Source organism: Kogia breviceps, chromosome 2 (genome assembly GCF_026419965.1).
Source record: "Kogia breviceps isolate mKogBre1 chromosome 2, mKogBre1 haplotype 1, whole genome shotgun sequence".
Lineage (NCBI taxonomy): Eukaryota > Metazoa > Chordata > Mammalia > Artiodactyla > Physeteridae > Kogia > Kogia breviceps.
In genome coordinates, this window is record NC_081311.1 from 130,517,685 (window position 1) to 130,543,224 (window position 25,540).

General features: G+C 38.3%; 1 protein-coding gene across 1 annotated transcript in view; it reads right to left on the reverse strand.

Moving 5' to 3' along the window:
* The window catches only part of ITGB6 (integrin subunit beta 6), a 72,988-nt gene extending 47,976 nt beyond the window's left edge, over positions 1 to 25,012 (reverse strand). Inside the window, exons 1-8 of the mRNA XM_067027519.1 lie at positions 24,905 to 25,012; positions 24,721 to 24,796; positions 23,901 to 23,980; positions 21,159 to 21,363; positions 20,271 to 20,517; positions 11,552 to 11,717; positions 10,131 to 10,292; positions 6,945 to 7,040 (exon numbers count right to left, since the gene is read on the reverse strand). Coding sequence (XP_066883620.1) covers positions 6,945 to 7,040; positions 10,131 to 10,292; positions 11,552 to 11,717; positions 20,271 to 20,517; positions 21,159 to 21,363; positions 23,901 to 23,980; positions 24,721 to 24,796; positions 24,905 to 24,949 — 1,077 coding nt within the window. The 5' untranslated portion in view covers positions 24,950 to 25,012. The remainder of the gene's footprint in view (positions 1 to 6,944; positions 7,041 to 10,130; positions 10,293 to 11,551; positions 11,718 to 20,270; positions 20,518 to 21,158; positions 21,364 to 23,900; positions 23,981 to 24,720; positions 24,797 to 24,904) is intronic.
* Between the last annotated feature and the right edge of the window lie 528 nt (positions 25,013 to 25,540).

Genomic DNA, 25,540 nt, shown 5'->3' on the forward strand with positions numbered 1-25,540 from the left:
AAAAGAGAAGGCATTCTAAAATGTCAAGAATGGTTAGCTGTGTCTGAGTAGTGAGTTTATGAGTGATCTTTATTTTCTTCATTGTGCTTTTCTGTATCCCCCTCTTTTTTTTAAAAAAATAATGTATTAATTTTATCATCAGAAAAAGAGTAATTTAATGTGTGGTTTTTCTTTTTTCTGTTTTGTTTTTGGGGGTTTTATATTTCCACACTCCCATGTTTTTGATAGGAGAGTAACTGAGTAAGTGATACAACCACTTTGGAAAGCAACTTGGATATACCCGGGGGATTGAGGATGTCACTCCCCTGTGACCCAGGGGCTTCACTTCCAGACATGGATCCTCAACAGAGAACATGCCTGCAAGGATGTGCATGGCTGCAACCATTGTAATGCTGCAGGGTTGGAAATGATCTGAAGCCCTCAGGTACAAATGAACATGCTACAGTAAATACACGTAATGAAATACGTATAGCAGTGGAACAGAGTAAACAAGAGCTCTAAGTGTTTCCACGGATAAGCCTCAAAAACGTAACTTTGAGCACCACAGTGTGAATATACTTGATGCCACAGAACTATATACTTAACCTATAAAATGGTAAATTTTATGTTGTGTATATTTTACCATAATTTAAAAAAAACCCAAACATAACATTGAGTCAAAAAGTAAACTATAGCTGGGCCTGCGCGTCCGGAGCCTGTGCTCCACAACGGGAGAGGCCACAACAGTGAGAGGCCCGCATACCGCCCCCCCCCCAAAAAAAAGTAAACTATAGAAATAATACATACAGCATGAAATTAAACTTGTGAGCCCAAACTATGTAATTAGTTATGGGTAGACATATGTTTTAATGCTTCACATAATAAACATGGAGATGATAAACACTAAGTTCAGGATACTGGTTACTTCTATGGAAGGAAAGAGGGATGTGGGCAGTAACACAGCAGGCAACTGGATCTGAAATGTTCTATTTCTGTAAAATATCGGAAGCAAATATAGTAGCAAAATGTTAAGATTGGAGAAAGCTGGGCAGGAGGTACGTGGGTGTTCATTGTGTTTATTTTTCCATGTGCTTGAATGGTGTCATCATAAGGGGTCTACAGCCTGTGTCAGACCACGTGTCCCCTATTCCCCCTTTGGCCGAAACCTCGATAGCGGTCCCCTTAGAGACTAGCTGTTTTTGGTGGGTTGGCCAATGGCATAAGCTCCCTAACTGTGGGACCCGTTCTTACCGCTCAGGGCTTAAATACACACAAGGAAGAATCCAGCTGTGACTCTTCTCAAGTCCACACATATTCAGATTGCTCTATTTGTCTAAGTTAACAGCAACAGTAAGTAAAATCCAGTGTTTACTGGCCTTGAAGGACTCTGCCGTTTGCAGGGAATGCTCTGCGGCTCCCGTGGGCTCTGTGCTCTTACTGTTCAGTGACTTTCAAAAGTGGGTTACTTTGTGAAAAGGCTGCTTCTCTGCTGGCCTAGTGGTTAGGAATGGGCCTGCTCTTTCACTGCAGAAACTCAAGTTCAGTGGTGACTCAATTCAGTGTTTGGGGCTGTTGACTCAAACTGTCTGGGCTCAAATCCTGGCTCTCACATGAAACTTGCTTTTGGATTTTTGGGGGTGCTAAAAAGGAGATTAAAAGATAAAGTGAGTTAACCCCAGCTGCCACCTAATAAGCACTCAGCAAACCTTCCCTATTATTCTCATGGTCATACTTGCTGATTCTCTCTGGCCCTCAGTTTCCACCTCTATAAAGTGAAGAGCCAGCACCCTCAGCATCGAAGGTAGTTTTAAGATTGCCTATTAATTTGCTGCCCCTTCTAATAAGAATGGTGAATAGAAAAGAGTTAAAAACATTGACAGATGTGAAAACTCTGGCCCCTCAGTAAAACTTTGCCTTGGGGTCTCTAGAACATAACCTCTAAAATGTGTTCTTTAGGTAAATCATTGGCCTACAAGTTTGCTAATGCTCTTGAGGCAGACACTGTGTCTTCTCTCTAGTCACCAACCCTGGCCTGGCTCATGGATTTTTGATAAATGAATGAATGAATGAAGACTATGGTTAATAGCACCCTGGTTCTAATGATGTTAGACATTCTGGGTATTATGTAAATCTTGAAATATTTAGGCCTAGTACTGATGAAATCTCATTTTATATTTCTACATAGGTTGGCCTAAGAAGGCATCTCATTAAGACCCTGACTATAAATCTGTATCTTTTTTTCTGTGTGTTTATTTTCTGGATTATGAGTTCTTGTGTTCTTTAGAAGAAAAGTACTCTGTGTAACCTAGGGGGTAACTACTGATGATTTTTCATGTTTATGGTTTATTAATTAGTCTGGAAAATACTTCCAACCATTTTGCCCTGATAATCTGAGGACACGAGTTTTTTTTCCAAAATCTCCCTCTCTGAGAGGTGTTTTTATTAATGAGGAAAGTGCAGGCAGCTGGCTCTCCTCGGTCTTTATTCCCAGATACCAGCGAATAAAGAGAAATCAGGGCTTCCCTGGTGGCGCAGTGGTTGCGAGTCTGCCCCCTGGTGCAGGGGACACGGGTTCGTGCCCCGGTCCGGGAGAATCCCACATGCTGCGGAGCGGCTGGGCCCGTGAGCCATGACGGCTGAGCTTGCGCGTCCGGAGCGTGCGCTCCGCAACGGGAGAGGCCACAACAGTGAGAGGCCCGCGTACCACACACACACACACACACACAAAAAAAAAAGAGAAATCAAAATCCTTTTCCGTTGCACTTGAATTGAGAGCAATCTATTAACTCCATGGATGTTTCTACTAATCCAGAAGTTCTCTTTTTAATTCCTACATGATTTTATTTTCATTAAAAGCATAAATTTGGAATCCCCATAATTACAGGATGGGGTTCATAGATAAAGAACAATTTTTTAGACCGTGCCCTAAAATTAGCTATATTACAGCTAGCTATACTTTATCCGTGTGTAAATCATTGGAATTTCTGGTGATTTGTGCTCTCTCCAGGTCCAGAATCCTTGACTACCAAAGCTGGAGGTCATCCACTCCAGTCCTTTTATTCAGTAAAAACCGATCCCAGAGATAAAGGGATCTTCACTGGAAAAAATTGTTTTGGCCTTTTCCAACAGTAAACATTATAAAGCAAAACAGTAAGAGAATAGGCTTCAAATAGCAAAAGGGTCCAATATTTGTTTTATCTCCCTCCCTAATTTCTCTGCCTCCTTTCGGTTCCCTTGCTATGGTGAAAAGATCAAAAGATGAGGAAAAAGAGGAAAGAAAGGGTGAAATAAAAACTGGGTTTTTGATTCCTGAAAAATTGAAACTTGTATATGGTAGACAATTTCAGAAGCCACACTTCTGAAACATCAGGCTCATAGCATATTGCAGCAGCCTTTGTGTTTGTTTTTAGATTAATGACCGTCAAGTGGTTAATCACTCGGGTTTTCCTTTTACAGACTAGGAAGAAGGCTCTGGAGCTTATCCAGCTGGGTGATCCCAAGGCTGATGGCAGAGTGTTCCTTTCCTCTCTCGTGCCAACTGGATCCAAGTGGAGAAGAAACAGCCAAGGCTGCAGGTGACCATAATGGTAGGTCAGACTCCCCCACCTGCTCTTGGACATGGGCTCCCTTGACCTTGACAGGCGTTTGTCACACAAAACTCTGAATCCCAATTTAGAAACTTTGAACCCATTTGAGAGAATAATGAAGTGCTTGCATTGCAGTTTTTTTTAATTCATTCAACAAATCTTTACTGAGAATCTACTTTGTATTGAGAATTGGCCTAAACAGAAAGATGAGCGAGACACACCATGCTCTTTACAGAGTTAATAATAGAAGGTTTTTTACCTCCAGAGGGGAGGGCCTTTTGGTTGGTAGAACAACCTGCTTGGGTCCCTGTCCCCATGCTTTAGACACATCATTCTGTCCTAATAACCACAGGGACATCAATTAGTGGCCACAGATGTTAGTGAAGTGTCTTTTACCAATACATGTTGTTTACTTTCTAAGTGGTGTTTCAACATTACATCATAAACACCAGGTCATACAATTATTTTATATATATATATATATATATATATATATAATAATAATTAACATCATAAAACTCATCTTATCCAGCCAGAGGTAGAAATTTTGAAAGATAATGGGATATTTTTAAGTCTTGCAAATAATCCCAGGTGATTAAGAACAGGATTTGACAATGTAGTAAAAAATGCTAATTTAATTGCTTTTCTCTCAGTCTCTCATTAGGAAGGAAAGACTAGTCAAATTAGACAGTTGGGGCTTAGTAGCCTGACACTAAATTGATGTAAATTAACAATAAATATTTGAAAACAACAGAGGAGATAAAAAAATTTTTTTAAAGCTTGGGTAATTGAATCCTGATTCAAAATGGTATTTAGCAGTTGAATGTAATATACTACCTACTGCTCAGTCTATTATCTATCATTATCTTTTGAACCCTGTAATTGGACAAACAGGAAACTATCCATAATAATAAGTTTGTTCAAAATCATCTGTTTGCTGGAGTCTGGGGCACACACTGCAGACATACTGAACAGGAGGCAAAACTGCTCACTGTAGCCTTTCCATTGTTTGTTCATCTCTGTTACCACAAAGTACGGTAACATACACACCTGGGCAGTCCAAGACATCTTACCAAAACTACTTTTAAAAATAGTCACTTTTTCTTGAACGGGCAACATAACTCTTTATTTGCTGCAAGATGGGCACCATTGAACCTGACCTAGCTCCTGCCCCAGGTGTGTGCACATAACTGTGCTTAACACAGAACTGGGGCAAACAGTTTGCCTCCTGGAATTTCCATTAGATCCAACCACTTAGTTGCTTTATTTATCCTATCACTGGTTTTATTTTTCAGTGATTCTTTGGTCGTTATGCTGCCTCTATCATAGCTACCCAAACATCAGGTCACATAGGGCTCCTGCACACATAGGGCTCCTTCTAAGAGATTTAAATAGAAAGGCAACCCAAGCCATTACTGGTCTATTTTCAGTTTCCATTATCAATAAAACAAGAAATCAGCATTTTCATGCTGTGCAAAACCTTCAGGGAAGTGCAATGCTGCTGTCATTATCTTTAGACCAGGCTGCCATCTACTCCCACTAATGCAGAGGAAATGATGAGTCCATCAGAATGAAAATAAAATAATGAAAGGATCAGAGTCACAGAGCGGGCTGCTGGCCTGGTCCACTGCATGGCTCCCTGCAAATGTCCCTTTGAATTTAGTGGAGCCTAGATGGTAAAAACCACAGGTCACAACGGAACATAAATTCACCTCCTAATGAGATTAGTAGGCAGGCAAAATAAATGTCCTGCTATTACGTTAGAGGCAGGCTCTAATCTGGTGTTTTTCTTGGAAATGATCATTTCCTTTGCAACAGGGAACCGTGGATGCAACCTGTTTAAATCCGACAGATTCTGTTTTGCCACAGAGCTATTTTTCACCTTGCTCTGTCTTTTTAATAGCAATTTTGAGGAAGCATTTAAAGGAGTTGTGTCTTAAAGACTATTACCAAAGTGAGTTATGGGTGTCTCTGTTCATGATCATCAATCGTGTTTCCCAGATCCCATTTTTAAGAAAACTTTGTGCAACTCCTCCTCCCCTTTCTAAACAGGAGCCTTGCTTTGGAGGAGATGTGGTGACCCCGAGGGTCCTCTCACTCTAGCCTTACGAATCAAAGGCAGAATAGACTCACTATTGTATTTGGGGTACTTTTAAAAAATCTTTACCGCAACTCTACTACTTAAAACCACTGGAAACAAGTATCACATACTAAAAAGGCTTAAGAAAATGCCTAGATCAGGTGAACCCACATGGTCTCTGAGTAGAACAAAGCCCTCGAGTATGTAGCTTGATTGTAAGGGACTTCCTTGGTTTTCAGCAGAAGGCAATCTCACCTGGAGTACAATACCCTCCTCTCATTAAAAATGCAAGATAGGATCTCCTCCTGGATCCTTTCTACAGAACTTGATGCAAGTTCATGGATTGTACCGTCCTGAGCAGTGAGTGGCATTTAATCAGAGCCTTCTGTGAAATAATCTCAGTGTTTCCTGAGCCCTGTAAATTCACCAAGCGAGTTAAGAGGTCCTTTCAATAGGAATGGGAGATCAGACTTTGAATTTAGGAGTATTTGAAGCTTCTGCATAGAAGGTACAGACAATTTAATGGGCACATATTTTCTAGGACTCAAGCTAGAGATTCCTCCTCTGTGAAACTGCCCATTAAGAGTAATAGATCATTTGCTAGTACCCCCAGTGCATGCCATTTTGACGTATTGCTTTTTCTGAGGCTGGAAAGAAGCCACAGAAAACTTTTGCACTTGTAATATGTGCTTTACAGTGTATGCAGTGATTTATGAACATTTTTTTCATCTAACGAAACAATTTCCTTTCTGCCATTGGTGCTTCCATTCAAAAACTTGAACTGCAAATCCAACTACTTTAAGGGAGAAATTATTTTTTGGCCCAGGGTTTAACAAGTTTTTTTCTTTCAACTTTTCACTTCTCAATAGTTAGAGTTGTATCTCTACTTGTGTATTTTCTATGTATCGAATTTGCAAATGTCAAAGATTTAAGTCCAGTCTCCTCCCATTCTCATAATTTTCTCTGCTGTTAACTCTCCTCATCAGATGAAAGAGCTCGAGGGAAGATAGATTGATTTTCCATTAGATAGGTGGTCCTGTGTTTATTGGTACTCTCTTCCAACTTTTCATTTCCAAAACTGTTTCTTCCTTATCCCACCATATCAGTCCTCCACTCTCTGCTGCACCTCTGTGTTTATAATTTAAATTGCAAACAGTAACTGAATCCACTTTGCCAGTGTCCGGTATATCTGGTATGCGTTAACGATTACCTATTGGCCTCCCATGTATTAAATTCAGAGTTAAAGTTTCATGTCCAATAATCTCCCTGAAGGAATTTCCCAAATCATGTTTGCTTACCTCATACAAATGAACTTGTTCTTGGGTTACAGCAAAGATGAGTAACACGTTATTTTGCACCAGTTTATCAATGAGTTGTCCAATTGTTGGATATTCCTAAAATTTAACACAAAGATTTTAAGTATCTTCTTAACAAAAGTATGTAAAATAAAGGAATATTTCTTTCAAAGATATCTTACTGAGTTTGGCATTTTCAGTTCTCACAGGCATTATTGTGTCTATCACTCCAAGTAAACAAATACACAATTAGCATTATTTTCTTATTTGGTTTAGTAGTTGTTTCCTAGATATTGTAAGTCGATTTAATTCCTTAGGGTCAGTGCCTGTCAACGTGGTGTATTATGCTCTGTCACTTCCAAGGAGATCACTAAATTTATCTAAAGACTTACAGTGTGCCATCTTTTCAAGGGTAGAGATACATGTCTTTTTCTAAGTGCCATTTGCCTGCAGGCAAATATTTGAGGGAATGTTAGAATTGAGAGTGGGACTATGCCTATGATGAATGTGACAGAGGTGACTCTTGCAGTTCTGAAACTCTGACTGGAATTGGATGGTGCAGGATGAGGGTTGAGGAAGGACCAACCTGCAGAGGAAGCACATACTGCCACTCCTAAACCCCTCTGACCTGAGATATTCCTGTACCTGTTCTCCAGTTTGGTCTCACTGCCTTTTTGATGTCACAAATTGGTTTTATGGGATGCTGCAATATTTTTACAGGGCAGTTGAAAAGCCATTGTATTCAATTTACTTCTGTTCCATTGATACATTCATTCCTGAGTGATACAAGTACTTTAAAATATAAAGTCATTAATTATCATATTTGCAGATGACCTTTACTTTCCAAGCCTGGAAAACCTGGAGCACATTTGCCTGGCGTATGACTCCAAATGTGAATAATGTGCAAAAGAAACCTCAAATGAGGGAGTGGCCTGCAAAAAAGGGAACTAAAAATACCATGTTGGTTATGACTGCAGTCAGCCAAAGTGCAGGAACACTGACGAATAAGCCTTCTTGAACACGAATGTGGTGTGTTCCTATATTCTCAGCACTTCCGGAATATTTTTGTCTTCAGTCACAAAATTAAAGTTGAGGGAAAAGCATAGTTTTGCCTAACATACTCGGGTCAATTACCCAACTGCAAATCTGGCTGTGTAATGCGTGTTCTCTATCCCATTTGGATTTTTATTAGTGGATATTACCAGAATCCAGATACTATCTATAAAGCTTTCTGAGTCTGACATTCTCAGTCTCCTCTGTGTTTCAATTGCCCAAACATTAAGTATCCTTCAACCTTAAGCCTGAAGTCCTCCAATGCTGGTCCCTACTTATCTCCATGTGTTCTCCGAACTTTCAACTGCTGTGCCTGTGTAGTCAGGATGGCACCAGGTAGCCCTCCATAGGCGGGTGAATATGGTTTTCTATTTGATCCAGATCTATTGGTTTAATTCCCACAATTATATTATAAGTTTCTCAAGGCCAGGGATCATGTCCTGTTATTTTACGGCCCCAGGAGCCTGGCCCAGTGTTGAGAGCATAGAAAGTGCTCAGAGGACCCCGGGGGCTATGTTGCAAGCAGGGAAATAGGCCACGGCTCTGTGCATTGTAGCAACTTACTCAATAAGAATCACCTGAACATGTATTAGAGGAGAAGGTCATATTAGGCAACAGGCAGTATTTGCTTCTGTGATCCTGCTTTTTTCTGAGATGTCTATTATGGGGCATTTGAATAGTTGCAAGAAAAAAGTAACAAAAAAGGGATCCACTTCTCACAGTTTACTACCCCTCATTGGCTAAAAGACAAAATGTGGCTACCCTCACTAATCCTGTAATATGGAAGGACAACCGATACAATTAAAAATATATAAATTTGGTGAACACTATTGATCAAAAGTTAGGTAGAAACAGCCATGTTGAAGTTTAGAAATTTAGGTCAAGAAATGATAGCAGATAATTCATGAACCATTAGATTTTTTTAAAACTAATTGCCAGCACTGTAGTAAGCATTTCTGTACATTATCTCACTAAATTCTTTTTCTAGAGGATAGTTTTTCCAATCTGATATTAGAATCCTGGATTCTCTTCCCTCTTTCTTTCTCTCCCCTACACACACTTCTACAGCATTGTCATTTAAAAAAATCACTTAAATTCTCTGTACCATTTTTTCCCCAAGTGTTAAATGGGAATAATATGACCTTTCCAGGTTGCTGCTTCATAATTCAATTCTATTTTTAGTGTGTTCCAGGCACTGTGCTGTCAGCGAATAGAGATAATAAACCAGTTCTGGTACTGAGAATGTATGGTAAAGACAGACAGAAACCGACAAGCACAATTCCGTATGGCGATGGCCAAGAAGCCATCTATGTATAAGAGCCAGGGGAGAGATGATCCCTTGGGGGCCCAGTGGAGGTCAAACAGGGTCCTCCCCGTTCCCGGAGCAGTCACGATCGAGCTGGGTTTTAAAAGATCAGTAAGCGTTTCTCAGCAGCGTTGGAGGAAAGGGCATTCCAGACAGAGGGAATGACACGTGCACCAGAGTGGCAGCCTCATGGTCTGTTCAAGGGAAACAATTAGACACATAGGGTTCTGGTGAGGCTCAAATGAGATCATGTACATCAAAAGAGCTCTGAAATTTTTACCTTGTTTTACAAAAGTCAAGTGTTTTTTTTTTTTTCTTTGAATGTCATGAGCATTTTTTAAATGACAAAAATAAGCCAAATTTAATAAGCACCAGCCAAGCAGCACCTGACCAGTGGTTTCCCAGGGAGTCCCAGGGTCCATGAAAACATGGAATTATTGAGGCAGCATGACTCTGGGACCATCATTTAAAACAACTCCTAGGTGGCACTGTTCTGGTCTGAGCCTTCCTTTCCAGGGCTATGGTTCAAACAGAATGAGCTGACTGTATTACATTTTGCTGGCCTCGGGCTCTTTGAAAAATTGGGGAGGTTCTGGGATCATTCAAACTATAGCAAATCTGAACTTATCACACATCCCCACCACCCATCTGTGCTCTTGAGGGAACCTCTAAGGGCGATGAGGATTGAGAAAGGCCAGTGTGTTAATCTCAAGTCAGAAAATGTGCACTGCTTCTACCAAGGGTGGGTTACTCTGCTATGTATTACAGCAATTGTTGCTCCATTCACCTACTCGTAGCCCTGAAAACAGTGTAGAGCGTGGGTTACACACCAAGACTGTTGACATGGAGTATTCATTCTTGCTGTCCAAGTGACAGAGCCCATCGTTAGGAATGACGATGCCTGCCAGTTTGCTGTCCATTCCAAAATGAGAATCGGCATCGCTCACGAAGACCAGGAGATGGAGGGAGTCATTACGCCAGCCAATTTTTTCCTACGGTGAGAAAGAAGCATTTGGTTTGTATGGGAGAGGGGCAGACGTTTATTGAGAGTGGATCAGTTATGCTTGGACACATTCAGATTATTAAAATATACATTGCTGCTCAATCTATTTTAGACTTTTTCATCTATTGTGAGTTGGTAATATTAACATATTAAAAACATGAAATTCTGTGACCTTTGTTTTATCCTGGATTACATTTTCAGATGATTTATGCTTCAGAAAAAATGGTTTCACTACAATCAGTATCCAGTTGATCTTGACATTTACACAGTTAATTATTTTTACTGTCCAGTTTTCAGTTTACCAGAAAAATGACAGAAGGGAGTGAGGGAGGTCCTAGATTATCCCCAATCCAAGCTGAAGCAGAGCTAGTAAGAATGCAATGCAGAATGGACCCGAAGTAAGCCTGTTTTATTAAAATTTCACCCAACCTGTAGGCACCTATTTCTTTCTACTGATATCATCCAAAAATTATAAACGTAATACAAGGATAAAAACTGCTTATCAAAGTATGACTGTAGAGTACTGCTAATTAAGATGGCCTGTTTTCTGTCTCTTTGCAGAGCTCTCCCCTTTAATTAAGATTAGTCAAGGAACTAGTTGGACAGAAGCTCATCGTAGCTGCCCCATGGTACCTTACCTTTTTCCTTCCTTCCTTAATACTTTGGCCCTCCCACGTTCTAGGACCTTCGGCCCTATCTGTTTCCTGATATTTTCCATGAAGACTGTCATCTGAAGACAGGAGAATTGTTCCCATGGATATGGGTCTGATTGTCAGGGAGGAGAGGTATTCTTGCATTGTTGTAGAGACACTGTGGCTTCTGATGCTTATTTTGTTGTTCGAAACAATAGATATCTGATCATATGTAGATGTTTATTCTGAATCAGAGCATTTTAAACTTTTTTTCGTTAATTGCTGTCTTTGTTTTTTTCTTTTTTTTTTACCATGGTTAATTCAAAAGCTAATGAATATGATTTGGATCTTTGAAAATTAATCATACATGATTATTCTTTTAACCAATTTTTCCCAACAGTACTACAATGTTATTAGACTATTTGAATATTAGGCATAAAAAATTGTCCCCATTTCAACATGATGGAATTTAAAAATGGACAAAAATTTTAAGTATCTGTTGTAGAAATACGGTGACTAAAGGAAAGATAAAGTTAGCTAAGCTTTTCAAAGGAGATTTGTTCACAAGAGATGAAAATTGTGTTAACAGAATGAAACACTGCTCCCCTCAGCATACCTTACATACAGCAGCTTGCATAATTGCATCAAATCCACCTTCTGGGGTGTCAATATTAGCAGAAATTTTCTGATTCTTCACAATTTCATTGAATCTTTCCGCATCATTTGTCAACGGCAAAATGTGCTTGAATCCAAATGTAGGTAAACAAATGTATGGAATACTACTGCAAAAGGAAGATGTAAAATGTTCTTGAAATATGATACAACACACAATGAATGAGTTTAATAGCCTAACAGCATTTCCTTCAATGAAGATGCATTTTTCTAAAGTGCCCGACTCCATAACTTGGCTGTGAGTCTCACTGTTAAGGTGGTTTTCATCATCTCCCACCCAGCCCTTCCAAATTGGCCCCATTAGCTAACACTTAGAGCTTGCTGTGTGTCTTGCATTGGTTCAAACACAGAAAACAGATAATCAGGTGATCAGACTCCCCGTGTGTGTGTGTGTGTGTGTGTGTGTGTGTAATCACTACCTTCTATTTCCTCTCAAACAAAATCCACCATTAAGTTTACATGATGACAACAATTCCTTTGTATTTTGATAGCTTAAACGGTCCTCAAGGATGAGTCTCCCTGTAGCAAGACTGAGAGAGGAACCTGTCTACTTCGTCCTCTGCTCAGTCCTGCCTGCCCAGGGCCTGAAAATCAGAGCAAGGCTCTTGATTCTAGAGCCCGACTTTATTGTGATAGAACAGACTATTGTGGACAAGCCTGGGGTAAAACCACCATTAAAAACAGTTTACCTGGGAGGAAAATGCCATGTTAGGATGAGATCTGCCCTAGAGACATCACAGTAGAACAGAAATTGCTAATCCTGAATCAGCCACATTTTATTCTGAAAGCCAGCTAGTAGCTGTGCATGAGACTTTGGGCAAGTTACTCAACCCTTCTGAGCTTTAGGTTTTCCTTTGTAAAGTAGAGATAATAACATAGAGCAGAGATCCTCAAAGTGTGGTCCCTGGACCAGCCACGTGAGCATCACATGGGAACTTGTTATAAATGCAAAATCTGGTGTATGACTCCGGACCTGCTGAATCAGAAATGTTAGGTGTGGACTCAGAGACCTGTGTTGAGCCAAGTCTTCCTGATGCATTCCAAAGTTTGAGAAACATGGGTGTAGAAGCACAGAGACAAAAAGGAGTAGCCCCCGGTGAGGCTGTGGTATGCTTCCGAGGAGAGCTGGTTGACTTAGGTGAGCATCTATGCAAGTTCAACAGCCTGTCATGTCAGCATACAAGGAGCTGACGCATCTTTGAGGAGTAGGCTCTTTTTCACCATATTCATCTGCCTGAGGTATACAGTCAATTCTCATTATTTACAGATTCCATATCTTTGAAAATCCATATTGCTGAACTGTATTTGTAACCCCCAAATCAGTCCTTTCAGTACTTTCTCTGTCATTCGTGTATGTGCACAGAGTGACAAAAAAGTTGAGTCGGCTTCCCTGATGGCACAGTGGTTAAGAATCTGACTGGGACATGGGTTCGAGCCCTGGTCCAGGAAGATCCCACATGTCGCGGAGCAACCAGGCCCGTGCGCCACAACTACTGAGCCTGTGCTCTAGAGCCCATGGGGCACAGCTACTGAGGCCCATGTGTCTAGAGCCCGTTCTCCGCAACAGGAGAAGCCACAGCAATGAGAAGCCCGTGCACCGCAAGGAAGAATAGCTCCTGCTTGCTGCAACTAGAGAAAGCCTGCGCACAGTAACGAAGACCCAACACAGCCAAAAAAAAAAGTTGAGTCACCTGATATGATATATATGTTTCCAGCTGAGGTCAAATAATACAGCCTTCTTGTTCCAGCTCTCGTACTGTAAACAAATGTCCTTTTTGTGGTCTATCTGGTGCCATAGGTTTTTTTTTTTTTTTTTTTGCATTTTTGTGCTTTTTGGGTGATTTTGCTGTTTAGAGTGGCCCCCAAGTGTAGTGCTGAAGTGCTGTCTGGTATTACGTGCAGGACACTGTGATGTGTCTTATGGGGAAAATACACATGTTAGCTAAACTTTATTCTGGCATGAGTTATAGTGCTATTGGCTGTGATTTCAACATTAATAAATCAACAATATATATTAAATAAGATGTCTTTAAATAGAAACACACAGAAAACTAAGTTATGTATTGCTCAGTTGGTGAAATGTGACCAGAGACTTGTAGGAACCTAACCCTGTGTCTCCCCTAGGAGAAATGCTCATCATTCTCTAATGCAGTTGTTGAGGAGAATTTACAGAACAAGTCTTCCGTAAATGATGAGAATCAACTATATATATATATATATAAGTCAGAATGACTGGATTTGTTTACACTGAGAAATGAAGCTCTGCCAGAACCAGAATGCTGGTGTCTGCAAGGATAATCATTTACTTCCTGTCAGTAGATTTTCACAAAAAGTAGGTCATAATCTGATGCATCCTCAGATTTCAGAACAAGGGGGGGTTAAAGGTGCCCAGCACTGAATGGTACAGTCTGAGATGTCCCATTTCCTTAATGGGGTATTTTTTATTTTCTAATGATTTTAAGAACTCTATCTCTAAATAGTATTAAACTTTTGTCTGTGTAGTTTGTTTTTAAATTTTGTTTACAGTGTTTTTGGATATATACCTTAAAACTTTTTATGTAGTCGATTTCTTCCCACCTTCAAATATGAATGTATTTTGAAATGTGAAATGAGGAATTAAAAAAAAAAGTTAACCTATTAAATGATAATAATGTAGCATTTGTCTTCATTGCTTCTGTAGTATTTAAAGCAGCTACAGGGTAGAAGAAAATGCATTAGATTTAGAATAAAAAGACTAAGTAGTTATCTATCTTTGGGCAAGTTACTTACCCCGGACCTCAGTGTCCTCATCTATAAAATGAGGGTGATAATAATAGTTACTTCACAAGGTTGTTGTAAAAATTACATTTAAAGTATTTTATAAAAAGTATATAACTGTGTGACGTATACCATTGTCCCTGGAGCCCAACTAGTCTTGGAAATTTTTTGTTTAATCTTTTATTTGGGGGTGTTGCTTCACAGTATACCAAAATGGCATTTGAGCATCTTCTGAAGCCAGAAAACTAGTATTCCTATCTTTCGGTAAGAAATTTGCATTTTTGTTGGTTAGAGTTATTTGCTATGTAATTCTTACTAGAACTCTAACCTTTTGGAAAGGGGAATACATTTATTTAATTCAATAAACATATTCATGTGCTGGGAGATGAATGTAGCTAAAGCAAAGCAGAATGTCAGAGCTGAGTCACACCAGAAAATTTTGAGTGGAGGCTGCCTATTTTGGTCAGAGTTCTTCCTCTAACAAATGCTTATATTTGCTTGTTATTTTCTAAGACAGAAATTGAAGGAGCTACTCATTGCTGAATAACTTGATTTTGAGTCCCTAGACAACAATAGATTTGCATTTAAAATGCATTCAAATTTAAAATTGTAAAACACAATATAAATAAAAGTGCTACTTATATTTTTATTAAAACTTTAAATAAAATTCATAAAATAAGACTATAATGATATATACTAAAAGGTTAACACCATCTTTTTTGAGTGGGATTAGAAATGATTTCAATTTTCTTCCTTTTGTCTGTATTCTCACTTGGGCTTGTTATTAAAAATTATATTATATACTCATATTTTTTGTGTGTGTACATATAGGAAATCTAAGCATTTCATGGTTCAGTTATCTCTTTTGCAAAACTGCAATGAATTCCTCACTGTTCATGTCTTCAAAAACAAAACAACACACCAAATCAAATGTGAAATGATGTTAAAAAAATCCCTCAAAATGTTCGATGGAGAAAATTTTATCTTTGTGCTGTTAAATATTTTTAAATGCATATTACAATTCATTACAAATAGGAAAATGGAGAAAATATGGTTTTTCTTGATGTTTCTTAGACAGCAGCATAAGAGTAACTTCTTTCAAAAACGTAAACCATTTAGTTTTCCTACGTGGTGAAACGAATTTTTAGTGACTTTCCGTCTGACGAAGATAAAGAAAGCAAGCTACTTCAAAAAGCACTAGAGACTAGGTTAAAACTGAGGTTTTAAAAGTGTGGTGTGCAGACCCACAGATGTCCCTGAGACCTTTTCAGAGAGTTTTTCAGGTCAAACGTTTTTCATAATAAAAAGAGATGTTATTCGTCTTTTTCACTGTTGACATTTTCACCGATGATGCAAAGCAGTGGTGAATAAAACTGCTGGTGCCTTAGCACAGATCAAGGCAGTGGCACCAAACTGCCTAGTATTCCTTATAATTTTTTTTTTAATGCTAGTTTCACTTGATTGTCCTTGATGAAGCGGTAAAAGATATTAATTTTATTAAGTCTACACCCTTGGATACACATGTTTTTAAAAAAATATTTCTGTGTGACCACATGGGGAATATGTATACAGCATTACTGCTGCACATTGAAATACATGTTTATAGTGGAAAAACACTTGAGATTGTTTGAACTGAACTGGCCTATTTTATGGAAAAATCATTTGACCTGAAAGCCAAACTATGATTCCAACTTCAGTTTTTGGCAGATATGTTCTTAAAAATGAAGAAAGTAAGCCTGCTACTTCCAGGAAAACGACTATCAGTATTTGTTGCCAATGATGAAATCTGAAGTAACTAGAAAATTAGAACTTCAGAAAATTATCATCTGCCAGCCATGGCTTAACGGCTTCCCGATACTTCAAGATTTATCTGATGGGATTAATGATGATATTAACAAATATGATTTTTTTAGATATTATATCATGAAATTTGGAAGATCTGCATAACTCACTGAAACTTCATTTTCCAAATGACCAAAGCATTATATTACAAAACCACACGCATGCACACACACACACACACACACACACACACACACACACACCAGTAAGAGAGCAATTCAAAGTGCAAAACAGACCAATGGTTTTTAATGTAACAAAATATGAAGTTCATTGATATTTTTTCAGATTCCACATTGAAAATAAATTTACCTCTTGTACAGTTTGAATGTAATATCAAAGAAGAACGTCTACAGTTATTGGAAAAATCTATTAACTGCTTCTCCCTTTTCCAGCTATATATCTGTGTGAAGTTTGACTTTCTTCATGGAATTCAACAAAAACAAAATATTACAACAGATTAAATGGAGAAGCAGGTATGAGAATCCAGTTGTCTTCTTTTAAATCAGATATTTTAAGAGATTTGTAAAAATGTAAAACAGTGCCACTCATCTTGTTAACTTTTGTTCTGTTTTGGAAAATGTAGTTATTTTTCCTAAAGCTGTGTTATTATAGTAATATGCAGTGTATTTTTCATTGTCATTATTAAATAAATTGATAAATAATTACTTTTATATTTTCTTAGTTTTACATTCTAAGACACTGAATCTTGGTAGATATAAAGCTTTTTTGGAGGTCTTAATTTTTAAGAGTGTAAGAGAGTCCTGAGATCTAAAAGTGTGAGAACCATTAGACAAATATAACTAGAGAAAATAAGTGTTAATGAGAGAAAAAAAATTAAAACTGGTTTTGAAAGTCTGTTATGTTCTGAGACTATTCAGCTCTCATGATTAGCCCAGGAAGTGAATATTATTATCCTCATTTATAAATGAAGAGGTGGGAGCTCCAAGGTTATGATCTAACCCCAGGTCTGGAAAGCGCCATGGTCTTTTCTCTTACCCCTCATTGCCTTTGTACTAAAGAACATTTTATTCCATAATTATAAGGTTTGGATTGATCAAAGGATTGACTTCTGTGTTTGGTGTTTGGGTTCTTGGTGTGTAAATGTGTGGAGAGTGGAATCTGGACAGAGAAACTGGGAGAATTAAGGACGTGATTAGAAAGGAAAAAATATAATGTTGCAGCAAAAAAGAACTCATTATTTATAACTTTAGCTAATGGTAAATTTTGCCAACAAGAATAAGAGAAAAACCTCTATGAAATAGGAAGACGCTGACCTTTCAAGAGCTCAGATATGTGATCCTCCTTTGGGTTCCCGTTCACCGAAACTTGGGCAGTGCTCTGGCCTCCCTTTACCCCACTCTGTTGGTGTTGATAGTAGCTACCTCCTACTGAGTGCTTCATGGTCAAGCCCAATATCAAATTCTTCCTTTCATTATCTCACCCACTCCTTACAACCCCTCTGTGTGATTGGTATTGTTATTCCAAGCTAAAGCTCTGAGAAGTGAAGCAGTTTCCCTAAGGTGACATTATGAGTGAGTAGATGAATGGGTACCTGGTAACATGGGTGTATTCAATGGATCAATGGAACAGAACAAAATGTCCAGAATTAGACACACATACAGTCAATTGCTTTTTAACAAAGGCTTCAAGATAATTCAATGGGGAAAGGAAAATCCTGCTTAACAAATAGTGCTGAAACAATTGGATACTTGCATGTAGACAAAAGATAAACCTAGACTTTTTCCTCTTTCCAAATAGAAACACTAATTTGAGATCATAGACCTAAGTGTAAAAGCTTCAACCACAAAGCTTCTAGAAGAAAACAGAGGAGGAATCTTTGAGACGTTAGGATAGGCAAAGATGTCTCAGGACAAAAAAATACACTAATCATAAAATTAAAAATTGATTAATTGGACTTCATCAAAATTAAAAACTTGCTTGACCAAAGACATTGATAGAAAAATAAAAATACAATCCACTGCCTGGGAGGAGATATCGGCAAAATATATTTGACAAATAACTTTTGTCCAAATATACAAAGAACCTATACAATACAATATTAAGAAGAGAATCTAATTTTTAGAAATAGGAAAAAGATTTGAAAAGATACTTCACAAAATAAGATATGAGAATGGGAAAAAAATACATGAAAAGATGTTCAACATCAGTTGTCATTAGGGAAATGAAAAGTAAAGCTACAATGAGATACACACCTATTAGAATGGTTAAAACTAAAAAGACTGAAGTTACCAAGTATTAACAAGGATTTGAAATAAATGGAACCCTTACACATTGCTGATGGAAATGCAGAATGGTACATCCACTTTGGAAAACAATTTGATAGTTTCTTTAAAAAATTAAAACTATACTTATCATACAATTCAGCAATTCTAATTCTAGGTATCTACCCAAGAGAAACAAAAACATACACCCACACAAAGACTTATATGCAAATGATCATAGCAGTATTTTTTCATGATCACCAGAAATTGGGAAACAATCCAAATGTCCATCAATAGATGAATAAATAAAGTGTAGTATAATAAATTCATACAAGGGACTATTACTTAAAACAAAAAGGAACAAACTCCTGGTAAACACAAAATCAGGGAAGAATCTCAAAAACATTATGTTGAGCAAAAGAGCCAAGCACAAAAGGTATATACCATTTTTTCCATTCATATGAAATCCAAGAATAGGCAAAACCAATCTAACTGATAGAAATCAGAAAGTGGTTGCCTCTGGGGAAGCAGAACTGACTGTAATGGGGCATAAGGAAACTTTCTGTGGTGATGGAAATGTTCTATGTCATGTTTTAAGTGGTGCTTACATTGGTATATTCAACTGTCAAAACTCATGAAACTGAACATTTCTGCTGTGTGTATTTTAGTACCTGTCAATTATACCTCAAGAAGGGGGATTGGGAACAGATATTATCTCTGATATTTGCAACCAAACACAATTCCTAAGAGTTGCAATCAGTGATGAATTCTTTTCAAGGTCAAAATATTTTTGACTGTCAGATTCTAGTTGGGAACCGCATTGAAATGTCTTAAAATGATACTATAAAAACTGTCTTCTATAGAGATTGATTCCTTGGGTGTATAGTAGTGTTCAAAGTCAATATATGTTTGGAAAGCCATTTCACATATACTATATTTATAGGAGTAAAGGGCTTGGCTTTGGATCAGCCGGATCTTGGTACAGATCACTGATTAGTCAGGTGGCCTCAGGCAAATTACTAACCTCTCAGAGCCTCTGTTACTTCCTCTGAGTATAGGGATGATGAAGCCTGCTTTGACCTGAAGTTATTATGAAGATTGAATGAGGTCATCTATGTAAAATCTTTAGCATAGGGTCTGGCACAGAGCAAATGGAAGCTGTTTTTCAATAGAAGGATATCAAATAATTTTATTTTGACCATGTCATTGACATGTACAGGTAAGTCATCTCAAAGCAACTTGCCCTTGACCATCACCTGGATAATACCTCGTTTTAGTAGCCGATCAGAGCATATTATAATGGAGTCATTGCCTAATTTCCTAATGAATTTGACAACAGTGAAGGCTACAAAGGGCTTTTCCAAGCAATAAGAGAAATTCACATTTCCCAAAGTATATCAGAGGTAGCTACAAAAGCTGTTATTTTGGCAGCAATCATTGGAGTGGAGACATGTACTCTGAGAAAGTGTGGGTTACTGTCAAATAGCCTCAGGGAGTGGTGGTCATTGAGGATAGAAGGCCTCTGAGGGGCTGGGGAAGGGCTCAGGCCAGTGGAACCTGCAGTGAAAGACTTGGTCCACTTGTCTGCAGAGCACAAAGCCAAATTTGTCACAGACTGACCTCCACAGTGAGACAGATGCTGCAGATGCTGTGAGGACCCAGGCTAGAACCAGGTATTAAGTTGACTTCCCCTTGGCTCTGAAAACCCAGGCAACTGAGAGCTGCAGAGATCCAACCAGATGGGAGGGAACTGCCAGCCACTTAGCAAGCTCCTGCAGCTCAGAGCAGGGCCAGCTCTACAGGATATCAGTGTTCAAAGATGCCAGAAAATCGTTTACTTACCTGCAAGGGTTGGCAATTTCTTCTGGTGTTGTTTTCACAAAAGGGGAGATGGGTTTTTCTACAAAAGAGCCGAAGCCCAGTCTAAAGTTGCTAGTTAATTTAGACATCTCCTTGGAAAGCAGGGAGCCTAGCTCTTTGATTGTGTTGAGGTCATCGTCCATGGAGGCTGAGAGGTCCATGAGGTAATACAAGTCCACTGGGTAATCCTCCGTCTGGCGAACTTGAACTTGCAGAGTCTGTTCACTGCCTGCAACACCCGCGCAAGAAAAGCAAATCATAAAAACACATGGAGACTTCTTTGTGACTAGGCAATCACTGGCTATTTCATTTCAATAAGAACTTACTGAAGATACCTACAATTTCATACACTGTGTGGTAAAGTTTTTAAATGAACAAACCCATGAAAATCTTTCAGCAGTGAATTTAGAGTAACTGAAGGAGATGAAAGTTAGGATACTTTATATCTCCTTGGAGAACTAGCATCCATTTAGATGGAAGATAAGCTGAATTGTGTGTGTGTGTGTGTGTGTGTGTGTGTGTGTGTGTGTGTGTGTGTTTAGAAAAGGAGAAGAAAATAAAGAGGAGTTTAAAGCTACATTACAACTCTTGAAGAAATGTGAGGTAAGCCTTAGCAACATTTGAGTAATTCAGATGGTTACTATTAGATAAGGCTCTTTTTGGTAACACTTTTGGAGTGCAAAGTGACCAATGTGAATAAAGAAAAGTGTTAGCCTAGCAACTCTCTATTTCCTTAAGAATGGGAAATCTGAGTCATCACAAACAATGATATGTAATATGGTACAAGGTGCATTAATGGAATAGCAGTATTAGTACATGTAATGTTAGATTTATTTACACAAGCCAGTGATTGTATAAATCATAACATACCTGGTCTCAGTTTAAGAGCCAAGTTTTGAGGGGCAATCTGAACGATGCTGGAACTATTTTTCTGTCTGCCTACACTGAGAGGCTTATTTATAAGTATTTCTACTTGGGAGACAGGGTTTTCGATGAAGGTTAGTTGACATCCTTTAGCTAAAAGATTTGCTGGAGTATCACACCTTTCTCCAACTCCAGATAGATGGGTAAAATTCTAAAAAAGAAAAGAAAACCAATAAAGACAAAAAAGAAGACATTTCTTATGATTACTTTTTGCTTGCTTTCTAGTTAGGCATCTTGTCATAGTATACCATATCCCCACATGCCTGACATTGATTGTAGATCTAAAGTTATAGCAGAATAACCAGAGAATTCTGCCAGTAAAATTCTGAGTAAAATTGGAGTTTCCTTGAATTATATTCAAGTGAAATCACTTAACAGGTGTTTTCTTTTCTTTTCTTTTCTTTCTTTCTTTTTTTTTTTTTAAATGCTCACTCCTTTACAACGTCTCCTGTGCTGTGACCAGATCCTTGAAATAGCTGGGTCATAGAGTTGACATCATCGTGTGAATTATCTGTTCAGGATAACCTGTAGGTTTGTGGAATCTCGGGACTGTCCAGACTCTCAGGGTGTCTATTACCAAATCCAGTGACAAAGAGCTTTTTCTGTGGCTTCCTAAAGGGCAAAGACTGTGACATCTCCCTATCTACTCTCTGTCCCAGTTTAATTTATGGATATATTTACCCTTCTATTATAGTATTATTTCACTAAAGTTGACCTCTTGGGGACTTTAAACTCAGGGTCTTAAAGTGTTCCAGTTTAAGGTCTTTTAGAAATTTCTCCAACATTTGGTTGTGGGGAAGGGAAGTGAAAGAGAAATTGTGTAAAAGACTGCTTTTCTGTGTAGGACTCGGAAGTTTCCCAGTTCCCCTCTGATCCACCTGGGTATCTGGAGGCAGTGAGATGAAGTGTTTTCAGGCAGAAATGTGGCCATCCAACCCTGGAACACCCAGAACAGAGAGATGCAGTTAAGAGATAAATACCTATCTCACCTAATAGCCACGGCTGCTCTAGAGCAGGTGAGGCTCTGGGCAAGGTTGAACTTGAGGCCCGTTGATTCTCATACTTGGAGAGAAGCAAACAAAGCTCATATTGTTTTTCCCATTCAGAATTCTAAGCCACTCTTGCTGTTTCACCAACTAAGAAAGTTACATTTCTTCTGAAATTGATTTTTTGAGTATATCAGCAAGGCCTGTGTATATTTGAGGCCTTAGAGAGGGGTAGCAAATTCTGTAACTTCCCATGATGCATCCAAAGCAAACCATGGCTTGACAAGACCTCAGAATCCTTCTTAACACAGTGTCACTGCTACCACCTGTAATCACTCTGTCTGCCAAAAGGTCAGAGGCAGTGTTAACCCTGGAACCTATTTTCTATCTGCTCTAAACAGAAGCCTAATTTACTTTTTGCTCCATCTGTCTCTACTGATATCACTACTTCTACTATTAGTTATATCAGTGAGTGACTTCTCAGAATAATCTGGCCTTCAAATTTGATGAAACTTTGACTGCAGAGTATTATCCACAGCAAAGCTATCCATAGTAACTTAAAAGCCTCTCTTCAATAAGTGCTAAAGAAGCACGTAAGTGAAAATTCTAGAGATGGGCATTTTGTTAGACTGATTTGTTGTTTTATGTCTCTATCATGAAACTAACATTGACTTCTTCAGAGAGTCAATGTCAAAAAGTGTGGGGTTTTCCCTCTTTGTATATTCCCAAACATTCTTTAGACACGTGAGCTCCAAATGGCATAACTGTCTGCCCTTCTGCTTGAGCCCCCTCAGCAGAGGCGATAGCAGGAATGTGAACTGTGTCTGTGCTCTGGTCTGGGAGCCCCTCCACGGACACATGTAACCGAAATGTGGGTTTTAACAGTGACAGCCTGGATCTGAGTTAGGCGACCAGGTTTGTTCTCCTTGAACAGGCTACTCAATTCTTGCTGAACTTGGCATTCATATGGTTGGATTTGTGTTTAGATTCTCTTTATGAGATTCAGCAGAGAACTGCTTTCATTCCAGAAAGAGCTAAGGCAGCTCCTTCTTACCAGGAATCATTTAGATTGCCCAGTCATGTCACAGGAGACACTGATTCTGGATGGCTTGTTATGCATTCCCCAATCCCCTTCTGCTACCTTCACATAGTTTTGTTTTGGAATGTTTTGTTAAGGAATGTCAGTTTCGGGTTTTGTCATCAGTGTGGTACAGAGTCACCAAGCTCATGTAGTTTTTAAAAGAACTGGATAATGTCTGAACAGTAAAGTTTACCCCAAGCCTAGAACACTTCCCTCAGATCCTAGTAATGATTCAGAAAGGATGCTGGTCCACAGATGGAATATAACTATGATATTGAAATCAAATGTATGTTTGAAAATTATCAACTTCATGATCTCTGGTTACCCAGAGCCTCAGCATTTTACATGTAAGCAATTAGAAATGGCTTTAAAATCAGAGGAGGCATCAGGTTAAATAAAGAATCTTGAGTTACTTATACTTCAGAATAATTTGACATTCACTCCGTCCTCAAATTGCTTTTGAATGTAATCACACGAAGGACACTTGGAATCACAAATGCTTCCTGATCTGTTTTACTTCTATAACCCTAGAGAAAGCAGGAAGCTATCAGAACACTCAGGGATGGAATTACGTGAATGTAAGTGCACTTTTTACCAACAGGCTGAGGTCATTTGTTTTACCTCCTGAGAACACCAGGCACACTGAGGTCCAATGAGTAAGCAGTCCTCACAGGTCTCTGCATCCCCCATGGCACAGCCACCTGTTTTTAAACCCAGCAAGACACAAGGGATTCAGCACACTCTCCGCCACTCCATTCATGAGATCTACGGCTCTTAAAGTACTTGAACAAAACAATACCAAAGTTCATTTTTCAGTCTTCAAAGATCAGCCCTCAAAATGTGAGCAATCCATAGTAAAGTTCATATTTTACATCTATCACGTTGAAAATAGGCATGTCTTAGTAGCCAAAAATAATCATTCTCTTTTTTCTTAAAATAGGAAAATATCTCAACATTCACAAATACAGGATCATCATATTTATCGTCCGCATTCAGTATCATCCCCCTTTAACTTTTCAAAAATTATTGGCACCCATTAAAGAATGCTTAAATGTACTGTATATTTATTTAAAAACTAAGTCCTTTTTCTCTCTCAAGGTTATCACTCTCAAGTGGAAGGCCCTGTTGTACGATAAGGTAGCTAGAAAAGTTACCAAAATGGTTGTCACAAGAGTGTTAAGAAGTCCTCTTGTGCATTAGTGCTGTTTAATTCTCTCATTAAGCTGCCCACGCAACCTTTGTATTTATTTATCTTAAGCCCGGAGCATTAGCTGTGGGAACAGCCTTGCGTCTGCCTGTAATTTGTTAAAGTGTTCGTTCAATGGCAAAAGAGCAATTGAACAGATCAAATAAAAAATGACTTCTGATCTAGTTTCTGAATCACACAACAGGTTTGTCAAGCACAGTACGAAAGCAATATATTGGAGAACTAACGTCTTACCTTGTACGTGATCATTCCTTCCTAGAAATAGAAAGAACAGGCAAAGCAGTTCAATCCCCATCCGTTTCAGTTCTCGCTGTGCAGACAGAGTAAAAAATGAATTACCTTCAACATTACAAGACTAAAGCTGAACATCGTTAAAAGTCTTTCTTTCTCGAAGTGTAAAATTGTAAGTACTACTTACACTGCTTTGAAAAGAAACTTGAGATGTAAATAAAAAAGTTTTCATTAAGACTGAAATGAAAACAGAAGCTACCTGAACAGGTAAAGAAGAAAAGCTGTGCTTAAGAGCAACTTCAGCATGATTTACTTCCTTGTTCTCCTTATAAGGAAGGCAGGTGTACAATCACCAAGAAGGTGGGGAAAATTCATTCAGTAGAAATTTTTGTGTAAATTCTATTAGTCTCTCTGCACCCTAGAGAAAGTTGACACCTTTAGTAAAATATTGATCGATGAAATGTCAAAAGAGCAATTGAAATAGGATCTAAAGTTGTTTCTAAAATAATTATAATTTAATGTAAACAATAAAGATGAGAAATAAAACACAAATATGTAAGTTATGTATAAGGAGGGTTTAAAAAATGAGCTAAAGGAAAATACCTGAGATTTTTATGTTCCATTGTTAAATCCTTTCAGAGAATTGAGATGAACTCTGAAAAATAAAAATCATTATTTTATAATTTAGAAGGCAGTCTAGGGAAAGCAAAATACTGTGTTCCCTTGTTTGTTAAGTTGGATGAAAGATATTTTTCCTAAGTATAAAATTCCTATTTAAATGCATTATTAGACAAAATATAATATTTCAAAATTATTCTCAAAC